The 21656-nt window shown below is 49.9% G+C and overlaps 1 protein-coding gene across 24 annotated transcripts in view; it reads right to left on the bottom strand.

The window, feature by feature from the left end:
• ZNF536 (zinc finger protein 536) overlaps window positions 1-21656 on the bottom strand; it is a 530657-nt gene that overhangs the window by 213594 nt on the left and 295407 nt on the right. For 17 of the 24 annotated variants that reach the window (XR_014805072.1, XR_014805071.1, XR_014805069.1 and 14 more), the window contains 2 exons: window positions 18832-18984; window positions 2787-4364 (listed from right to left, as the gene is read on the bottom strand). Coding sequence is in view for 17 of the 24 variants with exons in the window: in XM_084958816.1 (XP_084814942.1) it covers window positions 2787-4364; window positions 18832-18984 (1731 nt within the window). In the remaining 7 variants the exon portion in view is untranslated. Of the gene's footprint in view, window positions 1-1949; window positions 4365-11931; window positions 11986-18831; window positions 18985-21656 lie in introns of those variants that run through there. The other 7 variants (XR_014805074.1, XM_021094256.2, XM_021094254.2 and 4 more) reach the window with 2 other exon arrangements.

The raw sequence follows: 21656 nt of genomic DNA, 5'->3' as shown, positions 1-21656 counted from the left end.
CCACACAAAATCAGACCCCACACTCTCCTGTGATATTGGAAACATCAGAATCATTCTTTGCGTTGGCAAAGCCCAGGTTCTTGACGGAACCAGATATCAAGCTCGTGGGCCCGTTTGGAAATGTACATCTACGCTGAGTGGAGCCGAGGGGAGGAAATAAACATTAGCAATAGCTGCCTTGCTATGTCGCTCTCATTTCCAACCTCGCAAAGTCAAGCTGATGGGAGACGGGCGTTTTCAACGATCATTTGGGCTTCTTGCAATGCTAGAGAGAAAGCCAGACCATAAGAAAAACGCCCCCAGATGCCCCCTTTGGAGCTCAGTGGGTTTAAAGTTTTCCTCCCAGATATCAACTCTCAGGAAGGATGGACATGCCTGGCCTTCCTGAATCCCAGCAGCCAGAAGGAAGAGGGTTTGGATGACAGCGGGCCAGGCAGGGCAGTGGGGAACCGAAAACCGGACAGAGTCAGACCCATCCTGGAAGCGCCAGGACAGGGCCTCCAGCCCAGCCCAGGCAAACGCAAAGGCCAGAGGAGAGCACCTTCCTTCCTTGCTCCCAAGCTAACGCGAGAGGATGAGGGAGAAACGAGAATCAACTGAAACGCGGAAGCTGTGCCGTCTAAAAACGGGCAGTTTCCGACCAGAGGTGGTTCTGGCACCACCGTACCACGAGTTCAAGGTGGAGCTGTGGGATCTGCATAGACCTCGGGGGAAGGAACCACGGTGCCTTTTAGCCTGGCTGGCCTGAGAAGCTTCCCTCCCCTTTCAGAAGCGGGGGGGCCCCAACTTACACCTCAGGATCTGTTGCCCAAGGGCTGAAAGGCTGACTCAAGGAAGGTTTTTTTGCATGGACCCTGGAATTGTCAGGGCAGGGTGGGGAGGTGCTGTTCGGGGGAGGGGGGTCAAAGGGCCTAAAAGCTACAGCTCAGAGGAAAGGGCTCCCCGAAGCTGCCTCCCCTCCACCCTCTCCTGGCGCGAAAGGACACAAGTGGGCAAGCTTCCTCAAAGGCAGGCAGCCTTCCTTCCCCATTGATGGGAGGATGGGAAAATTAATAGGGGTAATATGAGCTCATTTCAATAATAATGAGCTTATAAACATGCCAGGTTTTGATCTTTTCTGATGCATGGATTCCTGGCAGGGACTAGGGTCCTATGTAGGTATTTGAAAGAACTGAAAATAGACGGAAAAAAAAAAAAAAATCCCCAAACAACAATAAAAAAGAAAGCACTCCAATCACAACCTTAAAACAACAGTAAAAAAAAAAAGAAAAAAAGAAAAAAAAAAAAGACTTAAATATCACTCCCCCGGAAGAAAAGAAAAAAAAAAAAATTGGACTGACATAAAACCCTTTTCTCTTTCTTTTAAATATTGTTTTTAACAGCTTCAAAAGTAATGAATTGTATGTGGCTAAAAATAGATCTGGGGGTGCTGGTTAATGGGGCCTTATGAATCATTCAGCATAAGGAACTGTCAATATTTTTTTGAGCTGTCAGAAATCCGTTTAGTGATTTTTGACAATTCAAAAATATATTTCTGACTGCTTGATCCAGTTCTTAGTGAATTAGGGAAGGATGGGGAAGGAAGAAATACATCAGTTTAAATTATGAACCGACTCCAGCGTGTTGAATCCCATTCTGTGCTAAAAGGAATGTCAGGATTCAGAAGTTAAATACTTCTCTCCTTCCATCCATTTTCCTTCCTTTCTCTCTCCTTTCCTTCCTTCCTTCCTTTTGTTCAACAAGTGAAGTCAAATCACAGACATCCTTTCACAGAGGACAGATGGAGAGGTCCCATGGTCCTTTGTCTCTGGTGTGGGTGTTAGGGGCTGAGAAGAACACACTGAGCTTTGATGCAGAGAAAGGCTTTCGAATAAAAATATCTGGGTGCCAACAGAGTGACTTTGACCCCCCCCCCCCCGCCCAGCCCATGACGACACTCATTTGATGCATTTCTAGGCTGCAAATTTTATTGTTACTTTTTCCGATAGGGAATTACGTTGGGGTGACCATACTCCTTAAGGAGGTAAAGAAGTGCCAGTTTGCTAACAAGATCAGGCAGGCATAAATCCAAGACACACGGGATCACATCACGGCTAACCAGGGGCTTCACAAGGTACATTTCTTGTTAGAACAACAGACAGGTGAAGAGACGGACGGACAGAAGGCAATCATAGAAGGCCAAAGTCACAGTAACTGCCATTTGGTATGTCTCAAGATGCATCACAAACACCCCACAACCATCTCCCGATCTGGAGAGAGGGCCGCTTTATTTCTACACTGTGGCTAGTGTGATATGATTTTAGTATCCTCTACGTCATTATGAAGAAGAGTTTCAGAAAGCAGATTTGGCTTAGCAAAGCAGTAAGGACTGGTCTTTAGGCATCTTATGCATAAGGTGAAAAGGCGGAAAAGTTTGCAAGTTACCATGTCTCTTTTACTTTTTGTTTTGTAAGGTTTTCTCCCCCACCCCCCAACCGCCAAGTTACGGATTAAAAAACAGGAGTAGCTCCCGCTGGGAGACACCGCCCCCTTTTCCGTGCCTTCCGTACAGGCGTTTCAGAGCATGACAATGCAAATTGGAACACAAAAGTAAGAGGTCCAGCACTTCTAAATGAAGTTGACTCTCATGATTGTCTACACTGCATATACAGCAGAGACGGGGGATGGTGGCTTATGTGTCGTTCAAAAATCTGCTCAGGGAGACGTCTACCCCATTTTTAAAAAATGCACACATCAGCACTGATGTTTTGGGAAATGAACTAAAGGAAGAGGATTCTAAAACTTACCACACAAGTCTGGCCTCTTGATACATCCAGAATTTGCTGTGCTACTTGCAAGTCCGTTAAAGGCTGCTAAGCCATCGGAGCTGTAGGCCCTGAGAACCGACAGCACGTTCATCGGCTTCTCCAGGCCCTGGGGCCCCCGCTCCGGCTTGGGCAGGCCCGCCGCGGGGTCCTGGGCTGGAAGAAGGCCCGGGCTGTGCCACTGCTTCTCCGACGCCTGGGAGAGAGGGGAGACCAGTCCCTGGACGGGCTGCGGGGCGCCCGCGGGCAGCAGGGCATCCCTGCCTTCCCCGCCGCCGCCGCCGCCGTCCTTGCTGAGGGCGGGCGGCTTGCTCATCACCTCCGGCTCCGTGTCGATATCCTCTTCCTCGTTGTTCTCTCCCTTGGACGAGTCCATGTCCTCGGAGGAGGCGATGTCCGAGAGGTCATCAGTAGCGTTCTTACTTGTGGTTTCGGGGATCAGGATCGGGGCGTCGTCTTCCGAGGGGGCCTTCCCGTCGGGCTCCCGGGTGGGGCAGGAACTGGAGGCCCCCGAGCCCAGCAGGCCCGGGTACACACCGAACTGCTTGTAGAAGTCTGAGGGGAAGTTACAGAACGCGGGGTCCACGTGGCTGGGCCACGGGCCCCCCTTCTGCTCCCCCAGCGTCTCCTTGACCTGCCCCGGGGCCATCTTCTCAGAGGCCGAGTCTAGCGCCCCCATCAGGTTGGGAAGCGCCATCTCTTTGCTTGATTGTACCGAGGGCAGCAGGGCCGCTTTACTCGCCTCCCGGCCCTGGTCTTTGCAATTGACCGTCACCCCGACGGCGTTATCTTTGCGTTTCGCTTTGCCCAGGTGGTTGGCCTGGAGATGAAGGGCCATCAGTTCCATCGAGGACGTCGTGAAAGCACAAAACAAGCAGCCGTGCCACGCGATGCTGTCTTGCACAGTCAGCGAGGAGCCGGGGAGGGAGGCGGCGTCCGGCCGCACCGACAGGTCCAGCGGCTCGTACTGAGACTTCTCCGACTTCCTGGGGACCGCCTTGCCACCGGCCTTCTCCTCGCCACCGTCCGCCCCGTGGACCTTCATGGAAGGAGGGTCCGAGAGGGCTTTGTCCTTCATGTCCTTCTCCTTCTTCAAGGAGCTTAGGACAAAGCTGTCCATGAATGCTTGCAAGGACCCTTGGAAATTCACACCGTTGTTCACGATACTTTGATAAGCTCTCCCGATTTCAGAGAAGTGGGTGCTTTTGGAAGGAAGGTCGGTACCTTTGAGAGCATCGGAAGAGGCCTCAGAAGACATGCCAGTGGCCTGGCCCGGGTGATCTCCGGACGAGAGCGCTCCCGATGTCCACTGCTGAGATGCAGGGCCGCCTCTGAAGTCGATTCCGGGGAGACCCTTAAACGCCCCCCTCAGGACATCCGGCCGGATGAACAGAGCAGCTTTGCCGGCCAGCTCGTCCCTGTGGTCTTGGTTCGGGGGCTGCCCGGACAGCGGTCCCGCTCCGTTCTGCCGCTCCCGGTGGTGCCGTTCCAGGTGGTATTTTAAGGATGCTGACTGGGTGCCCGCGTAATCACAGTGGGGACATTTGTAGGGTTTCTCACCTGCGAGATTTGGGTACAAGGAGGAAAAAAAAAAAAGTGTTAATCTCATTTTGGTGTGCTGAACGAGGCTAGAAGGATCAACATTTGTTCTTGGAAACAAAGCAGCTCAAACTAATAATTAGTTAGAGAACAACTGTTTTTTAATAGAAGAATAATTCGTACTCTTAAGCTTTTTTAATGATTTTGTACCATTTGGGACTATTCAGGAATGACATACTATCTACACACAATTAGCTATCTTTTTCTTTATCTAACATGTGAAAACGGCTGTAGATTTAAAAGCTATGATTATGAAAATTAAGCATAATAATTTCAACCACAGTGATCATTAAAAGTAGAAGTTTAAAAAGACAAAGTATGTAACAAATGGGTGGTTGCAATATTTTGTGTATACAATAGCTCTAAAATTTGTTTAAATTATACACATGGAAACCATTTTTAAACCTAAAAATTTTATGGCACTGTTACGCAAGACTGAAATGAATGATTTAAGTCTTGCTCTGCAGTAAATCATGGATATAATTAGCAAATGGCATACTGCACAAGTAATTTATCATTATTTGGAGGGCACCATTCCAGACGGGCTCAGATATCTGCAGACCTACTGCATTGTTTCTAAATAAAGAACTATAAATACTGATTCTATAAAATATTAATACCATTACTGTGCATTATGATTGCAGCATGTAAAGACATATAGTTAAGATAAAAAGCAGTCAATAAAACTTAAAAGAAAATGAGTAATAAAAAGGCACAAAATATATTTAGTTTCTGTATTTGAAATTAACATTATCTACTGGTCTTTGTAGTGCCTTAAATTTGTTCTAATGGCAAACCTAATGCTCCGGTAGTAAAATGTGTAATTTACCTCTAATAAGCGCTTTCTAGAGAATAAAAATAGCTTTAAAGACTGTTTTAAAACATATAAGATCATTTTCATGAATTAAATATTTAAATTCAGTGCACAACTTCTATTGTTCTTTCCACTCTGGGAACGATCCCATAACATTCAACGTAGGCCTGCCTGCATTGTGGGAAAAGAGGAAGACGGGAAGGTGAACAGATGTGGATTTAAAGATATTCCAAGAATCTGTTAGCCATCCAGGAGCCTCTGCAGACTTTGCCCTCCAAAGGCTCTTTGGAGGGAATGGGCCTGTGAAGAGTTCCAGCGAACTTGTGCACAACTGCACCCTGTCAACGTCCCCAACTGCTTCTCCGAGGACACTCGAGCATTCCCCACCCCCTCCTCCACTCTACTGTGAAGCAGACTGATCTCAAAGCAACAGCAAATTAAGAATGGATGGTGTATTCTGGAGACCTTTTACCGTGTGTAGTCTTGGCCAACACTGTGACTCTCAGCTCCCCAGGCATAAGGCATTTGGGGGTAAGACACTTGTTGGGGGTGTGTGGGCGGGGGGGGCGGGGAGGGGAGGGCATGGCCTTTGTAAATAAGAGGATCACCAGCCCAGGTTCCGAGCGGGGGACGCCGTGTCACCGCCAGACTGTGTGCTCCAGCCTTGGACAAGCTATGCCGGCTCCATCAAATGCTGGCTACATGCCCCTCTTTCCTTCCTACGAGCCCCTGAAGGTCTCCCCCTGGACACCTCAGGGATGGCCCACCTAGGGGTCTCTTTCCCTAAATGCAAAGGTCACGCTGTCTCTGGCTAAACCAGTGACATGAATCTAGAGGAAGACTCAATCCCCATTGACATAAAGGTACCAATGGCTTCAGGCTCCACGTCTTGAAGTCAATCCCTATGCTGGGCTCAGAAGCCCTTCAGCCACTGTGATTTGGACATGTCCCTGGAGATAGGACACCCTCAGTGGGACGGGCGCTGGGGACGGAGTGCTGCCAGTCTGACCTAGAAGTCCAGTAGCCCGTTGGAGGAGAGGCAGCCCCCGAAGTTAAGGGGGTGACTGCGGGGCTGGTGGCAGGAGAGACTCACTAGGAACTTGGGATCCTGACCCATCCTGGTGGGAGACGGGGTGAGGAGCGCCGCGGGAGTCGGCAGAGGTGAGGCTTGCAGGTACCAGATGAGACTCACGCTGCATTTCAAAAATGCACCTGGAAGTGATTAAGTGCATCTGGCAAAGGGTTTATGGAGGATGCATGAGCATTTGTCAACAGAGCTACAGAGAGAGGATGCAGACCTTCCCTGCGGGCCTGTGGGGGCCGGGGGCTGCCCTCCATGGTGGCCTGCAAGGATGCTCCGGGACATGTGTGGGTTTCCGAGGGACATGCATTTGAAATGCTCACTGGGGTGGTGGTGGTTCTCAGACTGAAATGCGCATTAGAATCCCTAGGGGAGTTTAAGACACCAATTCTGGGACTAACCCAGGGCAGTTCAGACCCCCTGGGCCTGGGGTGAGGCCCAAAGTGGGTGCTTTCGGTAAATGTCCCTGAGGATCCTGATTGCGACAGTTCAAATAGCCCGCTTTGCAAAACCGAAGTGAAATTGCTGGGGGGAGCTTTAAAAAGTGCTGACTCCTGGTCCCACCTGCACCTCCAGAAATTCTGAGTTCTGAAGGTGCAGACTGGGCTTTGGGGTCTTTCCAAGGTCCCGTGTCACCCTCTGTGGACCTGAGTAGAGAACCACTCTAGGAGCCTCCCTAGGAAGTGCCCTTCCAGGTCCATATATGTGACACGGAAGCCAGTCTGGACCTCTGGACCCTGGGAGGTGCTTGGAGCGTCTGGACTGGAGACCAGAGACCAGAGACCTTATGCTATTTTGTGCCCCACTGGGCACGGGTGTCCCATCTGGAGACCCGTGCTTCCCCGACCTACCCCGTGGCAAGTGGGAGCACACGTCTTCCACGGCTTCCCATCAACGCTAAACACTGTGTCAAGACCTAAGCCTGAATGATGCCAGAGACATACACATCCATACGTGGATGCACCTGCAGGCCTGGAAACATTGGGTTCATTCACACGTTCCCCAACTGAATGAACCAACTGGTCAATGAGCCCCCAGCCCCCACGTACGGTTGTTGGTGCTGGGAACTGAGTCAAAGAGACACAGCCTCTGCTCTCACGGCTTTCAGAGGAGACATGTCACAGGGTTATTAAAGCAAGAGGCACACACACACTCCATACACACACACACACACACACACACACACACACAAATACACACACATACACTGCATACAACCACTCATACCACACACACCATGCACACACTGTAGACACATCACACAATACGCATACACCACACACCCCACTTACAGCACATATCACACACCACATACTCTACACACACCACACATGGACCCTACACACACAATCACACACACACACCGCATACAGACACACAGCACTCATACCACATATATCGCACTCCACGCACGTAACATACATACACACACTCACACATACACCACACACATACCGTATGCGCACACACACAAACACACAGTGATGAGAGGCCCTCTTCACTCAACTCATTGCTCTTTTAAAGTTCAAAATAGGAGTTCCCGTCACGGTGCAGTGGTTAACAAATCCGACTAGGAACCATGAGGTTTTGGGTTCGATCCCTGGCCTCGCTCAGTGGGTTAAGGATCCAGCGTTGCCATGAGCTGTGGTGTAGGTCGCAGACATGGCTTGGATCCCGCGTTGCTGTGGCTGTGGTGTAGGCCGGCAGCTCCAGCTCTGATTAGACCCCTAGGCTGGGAACCTCCATGTGCCACGGGAGCGGCCCCAGAAAAGGCAAAAAGACCAAAAAAAAATTCAAAAAAAAAGTTTAAAATAGACCTTGGCCTCTGCTGTCCCAGGAAAAAAGAATGGCGCATTCCCAGCATTTGAGGCTCCAGGAATCCAAGCCCTGGTAAATTTGAAGCCACTTAAACGAGAGTCCTCAAGGGGTGTTCTGACGATATGGGCCTGGTAGAGCCCTCTGCACCCCCTCCTCTGCACACGCCCCAGGAGAGCCCTTGGCCGTGGGTTTCTCCACGCGGCTGCCTCTCTGAGCGCCTGAGAGTCTGTGTTTGGGTGACGGCTCCCTATCACCCCAGTCTCCAGAAAAATGCTCCAGAGGGAGCTTTGTGGGACAAGCCCACCTGCTTTGGACTTTTTATTTTAAAAATGAACAAAAAGCTGGTCTTATTTTCTTTGTAATCCCTAAGGGATGTGATGAGCATGACTACCCTCTGCCTGGAAGCCTCTCCTCTCCCGTCCTCGGCTGCATGGCAGCTTCAAGGGGTGCAGGGGAAAGGAGACCACCCCTGGCCCCGGCTGGGGTGGGTTTCCAGCAGGCAGACTCAGGGGTGAGCGTGCCCCCCAGAAAATCCTGCCCCACCCAGGCCTCCTTTCCCTGCAAACACCCCAGCTTGTTTTGCAAGCGGCCTTCCCCAGGGGCACATTGCAGCGGGCTCCCAACTGGGAGGCAAACAACCCTGGCTGGATGGGGTGGGAAAACCTGTAGGCACAGTCAGTGGACCCTCAGGTGCAGTCAAGGTCTGCTTTTCTTTTTTCTTTTTCTTTTTTTTTTTGTCTATTTAGGGCCATGCCTGCAGCACATGGAAGTTCCCAGGCTACCAGGCTAGGGGTTGAATGGGAGCCACAGCTGCCAGCCTAAGCCTCAACCACAGCAACGCGGGATCCGAGCCCCATCTGTGACCTACACCCCAGCTCACGGCAACGCCGGATTCTTAACCCACTGAGCGAGGCCAGGGTTCGAACCCACGTCATCATGGATGCTAATCAGGTTCTTTTCCGCTGAACCACAGCAGGAGCTCTAAGGTCTGTGTTTTGGTTTGGTTGACAGACAAATGAGTCCACCCATGCTGAGAGCCGCCTCAGAGGGAGCATCACCCCATCTGGCCTGAGCGCATTGGGCTGGCTCTAGTGAAGTCCCAGGCTCCTGCCAAGGAGGGGGTCAGCCCCAGCCCCACCCCCGGGCAGGACTCTGTCTGAGACTTGGAAGGGCTTTCTGTGTGGCCTCGTGGCCCAGGGAACCTCAGACTCCGCCAACAGCTCTGTCCAGTTGAACGATTGTCCACTTAGGCCCATAAATGAGTCCAAGTCTATTGCGGGGTGGGAGGGGGGGATCAGTCAGACTGCCCTGGACTGTCCAGGGTGACACGAGCCCTCTGGTCACCTCTGTGATGTTAGGATTCAAGGTCTTTGCAACTACCTATTGCAGAACCACACACTCAGATCCCTTCCAAGCGGAGCAGCAGATAGAAGTGTGCAAAACAGCGGGGTGGGGGTCAGCCACCTCTCCCAGAGGGCTACTGCCACTAACTCCACAGCAGGGGACACATGGACCTCTGTTAAGGAAAGCATCACTTCCAGATTTCTACGTGCAATATCCCAGGGGTTTTGTTGTTGTTGTTGTTGTCTTTTTAGGGCCACACCCGCAGCATGTGGAGGTCCCCATGCTAGGGGTCCAATCGGAGCTACCACCGCCGGCCTCCACCACAGCCACAGCAACACGGGATCTGAGCCGTGTCTGCAAACCGCCCCACAGCTCACAGCAAGGCCAGATCCTTAACCATTTAGCCAGGCCGGAGATCGAACCCACATCCTCATGGATCCTGGTTGAGTTCATTAACCTCCGAGCCACAAAGGAAACTCCAATATCCCAGGTTTTAAATACTGGCATGTACTTAAAAACTTGTTCAAACATGGAGCAGCCTGCAGGACCCTATTCTGCAGACTGGGGCTGGTCCATGAAACTTGTATCTGAGAAAAGGATGACCAGGGTTGAGCCATTTACCCACCGAAGAAGGCAGGGAGGGACAAGGGTGGCCTCTGGTGAGGACCCCCCCCCCCATGGTATTTTAAAAAAATAGGATGTGGGTCCAAACAATGCATTTCTAGAAAAGAGACTTTGCAAGAAAAGGCATAATAAAATAAAAAATCACCAGTTCATCACTCCAAGGGACTAATGAAATGATTGGAACCATCTTACATTAAACCAGCTACCCACTGACACATGGCATAAGATGTATATTCAATTTTGGAATATCATTGATAACTTCTCCAAGTCATTGTATCATAAATTTTAAGAAATATACGACCAAGTGGTTTAATTAGTTCATTGTACCTATTTTTACATGGCCATGTCTTTCATCATTCTGAGCCTCACTTTGCGCTTCATATTCAAGGAACCCTCAGTTATCTGGGGAGTTATTCTGCAACTATTCAGAGCAAGTTCCCCAGAGCGCTTCTCCAAAAGTAACAGGGGGATTCATTTCATTCCCTTTGGAAATCCCTTTCTCAAGCTTTTTGGAAGTGCTTCATGCTTCCAACTTTGGTGTGTGTGTGTGTGTGGGGGGGGTTACGATCCCCAAAGTGTTTTCACTTTTAAGTGGGGTAACTGAATTTTTTCCTCTCTTGGCATCCTCTATTTGATATTTATTTAGTCTTTCTACATGTCTTTACTTAGTTCATACCAGGAGAGATAAATACGGTGGTGCCTTTGCAGCAAAGCTCCAGTACATTAATATAAATTGTACACTAATTCCCCCAAAGCATATATATGTTGTAAACCTGAAGACTTTTCACACAGCTGCTTATTGCTAAACAGTGCCTTGTCCAGAAGGGGACAATCTGTGTCTCTAATTGCTGTCACTGAAGCCGAGATTCATTATGTGACTTTCCCATTAAAATGTGAGCATTAATTTGTATAATGAAATATCACCCACTGCAGTGTTCATTAGCCATGCCCTACTGTATACGCACATTGTTAGCTACCTAGAAACTGTAGTTAATTTCACTAATGGATATTTCCCTACTTAGTGTTTGGTAGGAAATTTATACTGTAACATTACCTCTTAAACTTTTAAGGAAATTTAAATTCAATCAATTATTTTCAACAAAAGTTTGGGATGTCATTAAGGCAGGGAAAAGCTAGGCTGGGGGACGGCGGAGGCATAAAATGGGCTTTTAGTTCATCTTAGAAATGGAAAAACGAGGGAATTTTAATTCAAAACCCACAGACAAAAAAGAATCATCTCCTTTTCGGCAAGTGGGTCTTTTTGTTTTGGGGGGCTTTTTTTTTTTTTTTGTCATTACACAGGTGGCTGTCCCCACGAAGGACAACAACACAGGCTCTCCTTTTAGAAAGGGAAATGGGAAGCACGCCCATTTTAACCAATTTCTTTTTTTTTTTTTGAGCATTTATTCAATGTGCTTTTATAAATGTGAAAACAGCTTGGTTCCCTCGCCTAGAAGAGGAAATACAGAGGCATCAAAGCTAAGGTGTGTGTGCATCCGGCAGGAGGCACCCGGGCTGGGCTGGCCGAACTGTCATCCCCAGCCCATCTGCGTACCACCAGTTGGTGCTCGGTCGGAAGGCCGTTGCCACAAAGGCACCAGGAGTTGATCATCTCGGCGATGCCAGCGTGTAATCCCACCCCACCTTTCATGCCAGGGGTCGGGGCACCTCCACAAGCCCCCGTGGCCATTTCCTTGCCTTGCCACCTCCCTAAGCTCATTGAGCTGGTGGGGAAACCGAGCCAAGTGGGGTCAAGTAGGCCTCAGGCCAGTCTGAGATGGGGGCAAGGAGGAGCCAGGGTGCACAGTACTTCCCTTTTATATCGCCGGGAGGCTGCGGCAACACACCTTGTGGGTACAAGTCACTTCCTTTCCTCCCGCTGGTTATGGTGTGGACACACACTGTCAAAGAAATGGTGCATTAATTCCCTAAAATAAGCCAAAAATTCACCCAGAAAAGTAAAAAATATATATATATTTATATTTATATCAATACTGTGCAGTTAAAAGAATGGAAATTCCAAAGGAGGCATATGTGGATTGTGACCTGTCATCACTGCTGGGCACCTCCGAGTGGGTAGCATCGCATCTCCATCTCGGAGGCTCAGATCCCTCCCCGGCTAAGAGCAAAGTGCAAAGGGCTGGGGAGTGAGGGTGGGCGGTGGGGGGTGTGGAACACGTCTCCAAAGTGCTGGGAGGATACAGGGGTGAATTCACCAGTGCTTAACACAGGCGCCTGCACACAAGTGCGCAGAAAGTGGTGGCTATGGTTGCTATTACTATCATTGTTGTTACTGTATCGCTGTTGGCTGAATCTTCCTGTGGGCAGCGGCTTGCTGTCATGCTGTGTAGACAGCCTCAGACAGGAGGCAGGAAAACTCCCAGGCTGTGCCTCCTCTACAGGGCACCCAACCCTTTGGAGGGGCTGTAGGACAGAAGTCCTCTCACCTCCGTGGTTCCCGATGGCCCCATCAGGACAGAGGAGCCTCATGCCTGGTGCCAAGAATAACAGGGGAGGAGTTCCCATCGTGGCTCAGTGGAAATGAATCAGTCTAGCATCCATGAGGATGCAGGTTCGATCCCTGGCCTCGCTCAGTAGGTTAAGGATCCGGCGTTGCTCTGAGCTGTGGTGAAGGTCACAGACTCGACTCGGATCTGGCATTGCCACGGCTATGGTATAGGTCAGCGGCTATAGCTCTGATTCAGCCCCTAGCCTGGGAACTTCCATAGGCCAAGGGTGTGGCCCTAAAAATACAAAAAAAAAAAAAAAGTACAGGTGAGACTGGAGGAGGACACCCCATATACCCACCCCATCCAGCCATCCAGCCAGAGCCCAGTCACAGAGGCAGCCCCCAGCAGGGTGGGCAGGGCCAAGCAAGCCCCTCAGTTCATCCTGAGACCACCCCCTTCCTGAAGAACCACTCCTGGCTGCTCTGTCCCATAAAGAGGTTCCCATCAGGGCCAGACCAGCTCATGCATCACATCCAAATCTGAGTCATAAACAACTCGCATCATTGGAGAGGGGGGAGAAAACAAATAAGATTTATTTTTAATTCGTCTCTGAACTTGAGTGGCTCCAAGTTTTCCCGAGTGAGGCTGCTTATTACATTTCTCTGCAGGGGTCATTCCTGAGACATCAGGCATCCCCTGGAAAGTCGATACACACAGGTGAGCCAACGCGGGGCTTGTCACACCTTCTGAGGCTTGTGTAGAACCCACACCCCTCCAGCCTTTCAGGAACCAATCAGCATCTACCTACCTCCTGCACCAAGCAGACACACCCTGGACCCTTCAGAGTGTCCCCTAGGTGGTACGTGGGGGAGGGGCTAGTGAGGGAAAGGATGGAAGTGCATTTGTAGGCAGCCTATAATGAAATGACAGCCTATAATGAAATGACAGGGGCCACCTGGGGCCATCCCTGCCTGGCACAGCTAAGTGTTTGCTGATGTCTCTCCGTGATGGTTAATTACGTGTCAACTTCACTGGGCCACAGGGTGCCCAGCTCTTTGGTCTGAGGTTATAATGACGTGTCTGTGAGGGTGTTACTGGATGAGATTAACATCTGAATAGCAGGCTGAGTAAAGCAGATTCCCTCCCCAGGGTGGGTGGGCCTCGTCCAGCCCTCTGAAGGCTTGACTGGAACAGATCTAAGTAGGGGAGCTCTCTCTCTGAGCTGGGACACTGGTCTCCTGTCTTGGGATTCCATCTGGGACCATCCGCCCTCCTGCTTCCCAGGGCTTTGGATTTGGACCAGAACTTACATCTTTTTACCCTGCTGGGTCCCCAGCTGGCCCAGGGCAGATCTTGGGACTTCTCAGCCTCCACAATCAAGGGAGCCAATTCCTTACAATGAAGACCTCTCTCTAGATAGATAGATTGATAGATGTGCATATATAGAGAGATGTGTATGTATATATGTGTTTATATATATACACATATACAGATATGTATATATATATATATGTGATGTGTATGTTTATGTATAGAGATACGTGTATGCACAGAGATGGGATATATGTAAAGAGACGTGTATTATATATGCATGTGTATAGATGTGTAGTATACTAATGTAGTTGTGTATGTATATGTACTCAGATGTGTGCAGGTATAGAGATCTGCATGTATATGAATGGGTTTCTATATGTATATAGAGGTGTATATGTGTTTGTATGTACACAGATGTGTACACATGCATATGTGTGTATATGTGCGTAGATGTGTACACATGCATATGTATATATGTGTGTGTGTTCATAGATGTGTAGACGTGCATATGTATATATGCATGTACATAGATGTGTACACACACACGCGTATATGTGTATATGTACAGAGATGCGTACACACGCACATGTGCATGTGCGTGTATATGTGCATAGATGCATACACGATAGATGTGGTATGTACATAGAGGTGTATATGTGTGTGTATGTACAGAGATGTGTACACACGCATATGTATATATGTGTGTATATGTGCATAGATGTGTACATGTGCATACGTATATATGTGTGTGTATATGTATATATGCATGTATGCACATAGATGTGTACACGTGCATATGTATATATGCATGTACATAGATGTGTACACATGCATGTATGTGTGTGTATATGTGCAGAGATGTGGTATGTACATAGAGGTGTATATGTGTGTGTGTGTACAGAGATGTGTACACATGCATATGTATGTGTATGGATATGTACACAGATGTGTATATGTGCGTGGGGGTGTATACGCATGCATACATATGTACATAGATGTGTCTGTGTGTACAGGTGTATGTATATGAACGTGTGTATATATGTAACATGTGTATACAGACGTGTATAGATGCCTATGGCTATGCGTATGCACATAATGTGTAGATGCAGGTGTGTGTATACAGATGTGTACGCATAAGTACATTTCTATAGATGTACACACACACACTCACACCCCCCCCACACACACACGGTATCTCTGGTGAACCCTGACTATCTCCTTTCTGATGGGCTCTGAATTCCGACGGGCGGCCGTGTGCTCTAGAAGACGAGGTGCACACATTCTGTGACTGGCTTGTAACCAAGGTGATGTTTCAAACAGAAGAGATGTTCGGCATCCCCTGGGTGGGCAGCCGTCAACAGCTGCCCTGAGGGAGTCAGAGTGGGGCGGCCCCGAGGATCCAAGCATCCCCCAAGTCCCTGCTCTCAGTCCCGCACGGATCCGGCTGGAGCTCACGGAGCAGCAGAACGTTCTGGCTCCCTGCGGGCGCTCCCCAGCCCCCAGGTGTTGAGGGCAACCTGACTGGTGCATCTACTCAGAATCCCTCTGATAAACAGGTGTCGGGAGGAAAAGAGCCATCATTGAGTTAATATAGTGGAGTTAAAAAAGGAAAGTGTCTTTTTATGAGTTTGCTGTTCTAGGATCAAAACTTTGCATAGAGATGGAGCAGGAGAGAAAAACAGAGAGAATGTACCACCTCATGTCCTGACCAATTAAAGTGTATTTATTACACATTGGAGTTCTCCTGTGCTCATACAGGTCCATTATAGAAAAGCGTCAAAAGATGGCATTTTGGAAAACAAGAATTCTATTTCAGAGGCGGCTGTGCTCCGGCCATTGTCCCTTGGAAATACGAAACCACAAAGAGAAAGGCGAAGGCAGGACAGGTCTTCTCTACAACCAGGGCCTCTATTAACTCATTCATTAACAAACCACTTGATTTTGATTTTTAAGTACTCCTGTCATCTACAGTTTTACATGGTCGTAATGGATGTTTACTTTGGTGATTTATAGCATGTAACACTTTCTGCTGTGTTCAAACGCACAAGGGCAAGCATTTTCATACTTCTTTGTTCTTTGATAAAAAGGAAATTGATCGTTATCTGGTTACCATTCTGCCTTCTAAACACTGCAAATGCTGTTTCTGAGGAGGGCTGGTGTGATGTTTCCATGGCTTCTTTCATTTTCTCCCCTATTCTGGGAAGTTTCTGGATGCCTCTGTCTGTGGCCCTGTCTTGCTTCTCTCAGTGTCTCCAGAGACTTCTAAAGTTTGTGAAGCAAAAGAGGCAGAAGTTGGGAAACCCACAATCTTTCTCCAGCTCTAAAACATCCAAAAGCAGCATCCATTTGTTCCTATTCAGGTTCAGCTAGACTCCCTCCGGCCAGCTTCTGCCCTAACTTGCCAGGAATAGTCTCCGGTGTTTCTGCTTAAACCAAGAGGAAGCTGATGGGGGTCAGAAGCCTCTAGTTGGGAGGCGAGATGCACACTCCCTGGCCGGGCCGGCCTCACTGCTGCCCTGGGAAACCTGGCCCAGTCACCTGTACCTACATTGCATGGAAGGGCAGGACCTCAGCACCCACCTGGTCAGGTCTCCACACCCCTGCAGACCCTGGGTTGGTGGGTGCCCTGGAGGACTGCCTCCCACGTCCTAGCAGTCTGTGGGTGCCCCGCAACCACCCCAACCCTAGGGCACCCATCTTCAGCTTGGAAAGTGGACATCAGCCTGACCTATCTCGCAGAGAAGTACAGAGGCCCTAAGGCAGGAACTCAGGAGCCCCTCACTGAGCTCCTGGGGAGAGGTCTTCCATCCGCAAACCAGGGATCCAGCAGTGGCAGCCTGGCTGCCACGCTGTGGCTTCTGCCTCGGTCACATGTGCGGGGTGCCTTTCCAAGAGGAGCACAGGTTCCCCGAGGAAGGGTCCACCTTCCCCATGGCACTTGCCCCCTCTGTGCCACCCGGCATCGTGCAGGGACGGCAGGGGAAGGGTCCCTCACTTATTCTTGAATTTGCTCCGTCATCCCACCTTTCAAATAAATGTATCCCGTGCCTTGTAAGCGGCAATTTACCGCACGATGCTCGTGGAGCCCCCGGGGTTCTATAGCCATCAAAACGGTGGACGATATGACCACCTCACGGTCTGCTTGACGGAAGACAAGTAATAGAAGGAAAAGAACCACTGAACTGAGCAAGATCATTTCAGGAAATGTTAAATCTATGAAGGAGATAACGCAGCAGCGTTGAGGGGTCCTTCAGGCCGGGTAGTTGGGCATGGTGTCTCTTAGATCATGTGAAGCTAAGCCCCTGGGGACCACAGGAAGGAAGAATATTCCAGGCGGAGGGGGGCAGCAGGTGCAGAGGTCCTGCGGCAGGAGCAAGCTCTCTGTACTGGAGGGACAGGAAGAAGGCGATGGGGTTGATGGGAGGGGATGAGGGTGATGATGGCCAGATGGAGGGGACCCCACAGGCCTGGAGAGTGAGGGAGCCTGGGGTGTGACTTTAGGAGACCTCTCTTGGCCCTGGGGTGACCCTTCAAAGGAAGAGCTCCAGGATTGGCCAGGGAGCGGGGGGCTGGGGGGAGACAGTGGCAACGTCCACCTTTACCAAGGCTGTGAGTAAAGAAGGCAACCTGTGCCATGGCCACCTGTCCTCAGGGCTCCTCTGGGTGTCTGGGAGATTTGCAGATACCAGGTGAGGGCTGCTTGTCTTGAACTGCACGCTGCACGTGAGGCCCATATGCTCTAAATATCCCGCCCAACCCTGAGCTTTATTGATTCCTTGGGAAATAGACCACAATTATTTTTGAAAATAGATGGTATATTTGTCTATCCTCTGAAGCAGCTCATACGCCAATAGATAAAGTGTCAGGAGAAAAAAAAATCAAAGAAAATGGAGGTGTCCATATCTCAGATTTTTGTTTCTGTATTGGCCACGTGCAAACAATTGGCAAAAAAGCTAAGCAGGACCGAGACTGAGGGCCGAGGCAGAGAGTCCAGGAGAGGCCTCCCCACGAGGGGCTGGGGCAACATCGAAACGGGGGAAATGACCACACTGGACAATGGTCCAAAGGCTTGGTTAAGAGCACCTCGACTTTTCTTTTGAGGAGGCCCAGGGGAGAGCCAGCCCCCACCCCTTCCATGCACTGTTGGGGGGCTGACTCCATCCATCCAGTCCCAGGTGTGGGCACATAACCCCAGTGAGCCAGAAGCCAGCTTGCGTGAACTGGAAGGGAGAGGCTACTTGCCTTTTTTTTTTTTTTTTTAAGAGCAGCACCTTCAGTGTATGGACGTTCCTGGGTTAGGGTTCAAATTGGAGCTGCAGCTGCCAGCCTACACCACAGCCAGGGCCACGACGGATCCTAGCTGCATCTGCGACCTACCCCACAGCTCACACCAATGCCAGATCCTTAACCCACTGAGTGAGGCCAGGGATCGAACCTGCATCCTCATGGATACTATTCAGGTTCTTAACCCACTGAGCCACAACAGGAACTCCTACATGTCCCCACCCCCCTTTCTTTTCTTTTCTCTGGCCACCCCATGGCATACGGGGTTCCTGGCCAGGGATCAGATCTGAACCGCAAGTCGCAAACGAAAGTGCAGCTGTGGCAACACCAGATCCTTAGCTCCCTGTGCCGGGCTGGGGACTGAACCTGGGTCCAGCACTCCCAGGAGGCCACCAATCCTGTGGCACCCCAGGGGGACCTCCTACCTGTCCTTTTATATTTAGAGTTTGAGCTCCGTTCTCATCTGCCCCTCAAAGACCCCCGGTCCCCAGGAGGGCGTGGGAAGTGCTGTTTCAGTACAACGGAAGCACACCATCAGCAACATGTCCCGGAGCCTGGGACAAAGCATCACCATTGCAGACCTGGACCACAGGAGATCCACATCTACACGCTTATGTGTCCCTCGGGGAGGGCAGACCTGGGACCGGAGCATGGCAGCCCCGGGCCTCCTCCTCCGAGCTGTGCACCCAGATCTCTCACCTGTGTGTATCCTCAGGTGGACCTTTAGGTGATGGGAGGTTCGGAAGGTTTTCCCGCAGTACGGGCAGTCCTTCATGGCCGAGCCCAGGCTCCTGTCGCGAAGCAGCGCGGGCTGCTGGACGCCGGCAGATCTCCCAGCCTCCTCGCCAATGTCTGCAGTGGAGGAGAAATGTTCTCACATCACTTCAGCACATGTCAGAAGTTGTTCGCACCAAAACTGCTAACGCCACACAAAGTTAAACATGTCAATACTACACCTGTCTATTTCATTCTTTAAATCTGACAGAATGCTGACAATTCATGTATTTTCTTGTTATTCTCTTAAATTATTTCATCTTTCCTATCATCATTTTAAGCAGCATATGGTACCTTTATATTGAACTGAATTAAACAAGAAAAGAAACAGCTGTGTCAGCAGCTGGTTTGATTTCTTCTTTTGCTTAGCTCCTATTAAATATTTTTTTTTTCAAAAGTTTAAAAATGGTGGTGTTTGTGGACTCTGATTAATTTATAATCTGGGCTAGCTGGAGAGTTGGCCATAGCATCAAAATCACATTTGCATTATATCAAGCAACAAATGAAAAAAAAAAAAAAAGTCTCGGCTGAGTCCCTAAGACAGGCAGACATACAGCTATTTTGGGACAGGAAAGAAAATGATCCCCAACGGATCATTTCTGCCTTGTAGAGTCTTGCCTCCCTTGCTGGCTGGCGTAATCTCACGAAAGGCAGAAGAAGTATGGAAATGCGATTCCACAATTAGCCCATGATAAACATATAGGGACATATTCAAAGTCATGTGCAGACACTCAGCTGCAAAACTCCCATAAACTTAGAGCACTGCAGTTAAAGCTTTGTGCAGTGACCTGAGAACTTCCTCTGTAAAGTATCAATACAAATTCTCCTTCCTGCTGTTATTTGTTATGTAACCCAAACCATTCGAAAATGGAATAAAACTTACATACGGCTGCCTTCTGCACAGAACTGATGGGACAGCATAGTAAATAAAACTGTGAAAATATCTGGTGGTTGGAGAATATGTTATTGCAACACCCAAGGCCTGACATCACTTTGCCGAAGAGGCGACATTGGGGGAGCAGGGCAGGAGCCGGGAATCTGCGTCTCGAGAAGGGGAGGCGGGTGAGCCTTCTCTGGCCTCCTTGCAGAGTGGAGGCTGGCCGCCTGGCACAGAACCCAAGCTCCCAAGGCTGGCAGGGTCCTGGCTGTGGCTTCCCACCCACCCTCTAGGTCTCGTGGTAGATCCACTGTGAGAACCAGGGGACCTTCTGGGATAATAAGCAGACCTGTGAGTTCTACAGAGAGCAAAATAAACAAGATGTGTACTTTCCAAGCAATGGAAAATGTAAATTGCTTTTACTCTGCCACCTCCGTTCCTGGCGTTCTCTGCTCACAGCCAAAAGGGACAGCCTGAGAGGCTGTGAACAAGACGAAGGCAATCGCACTTCCTTCTCATTTGAAGCTTTGCTCAGAGCAACCATGGGAAGAACCCCTTCGGCTTCAAGCATCCTCTCTGCCTTTGGACTGTGCACGAAGGCAGCATCACCCTGGAAAGTTTCCTTGAAGGCTCGCTTATAATCCTATTCATCCCAACTCTTCAAACCATCCTTGGAAGAACTATTCAAAGGGTCCAGCAGCCTAGCCTTTTTTTTTTTCTCCTAATTTTGCACAGGTAGGAGGACTCGAATGATCCATGCCTAAAACCACAGACCTAGCCCTAGCTTTGTGGGTGTCCACACGAATATGGAAAGGCTGCCCACAGTGGGTATTGGGCTATGGATGAGGGCAAACAGGCACATGAGAATGATGCAAGCTCATGGCAAACAAAGGCCCCATAAGCAGTCCCAGCGCAGTCCATATCTGTAGGTCGAGTCCACCGGCTCTGTCTTCAAGAGTCTATTTGCCGACAGCCCAGGGGAACAATGGCCAGATGCCAGAAGCCAAGTCCAAGTCAACCACAGCCCAGGTGTAAGCAGCTGGAAGGCCATCTCCTCCCCATCTCCTCCCCACCAGCCACCTCACCCCCAAAACCCATGAGGCATTTGCCCTCCCAGCGTTATTCAGCTGTCTTTCTGTGGGATCACCAGGGCTCACCTGAAAACAACAATGAGCCTGATTATAATTCTGCCAAAATGCTCCCCGAAACAGGGTTAGGATGTCCTGTTTAAGTTAGATCACAGACTACCCATCTGAATGACAGTAGAAAGACATGCTGGCTTCAGGATAGGAATAGGCAGGTGTGGGCTTTGCATTTTTTTTTTTTTTTTTAAGGCCATACCTGCAGCATATGGAAGCTTCCAGGCTAGGGGCCAAATAGGAGCTATAGCTGCCAGACTTCACCACAGCCACAGTCACCGCAACTCGGGATCTGAGCCAGGTCTGCAACCTACACCACACTTCATGGCATCGCCAGATCCCCAACCCACTGAGCGAGGCCAGGGATCGAACCTGCCTCCTCATGGTCACCAGTCAGATGGGTTTCCGCTGCGCCACGCCAGGAACTCCAGGTGTGGGCTTTTGATGTCACGTTCCTGCTCATCCTCTGGCTCCAAGATCTACAGGTGAATCTTCCCCAGATCCTCCTCCGCCTCCCCCCTGTCCCAGGAGGCAGTGCAAGGCAGGGCTGTGCAACAGAAGGGAAGAGAGAGAGTGCCGAAGGGATTTCCACCACAGCGGTGGGTGAGCGCTGGCCCAGGGGCACCTTATAGATGAGCAGAGAGATAAGGCAGCCGCCGTGCACTCCTGCAGCCTTGCTGGAAGGAAGGTGGGGATGAGCCGTGGCTCTCTATCCGTCACTCTAAGTGATGGCC

The sequence above is a fragment of the Sus scrofa genome, chromosome 6 (assembly GCF_054392235.1).
Source record: "Sus scrofa isolate SSC_HxYL_T2T_F1_AM1 chromosome 6, Sscrofa_HxYL_maternal_Yorkshire_Landrace_v2.0, whole genome shotgun sequence".
NCBI lineage: Eukaryota > Metazoa > Chordata > Mammalia > Artiodactyla > Suidae > Sus > Sus scrofa.
Note: the sequence above shows the minus strand (reverse complement) of the source record. Positions and strands in the feature narration are given on the sequence as shown.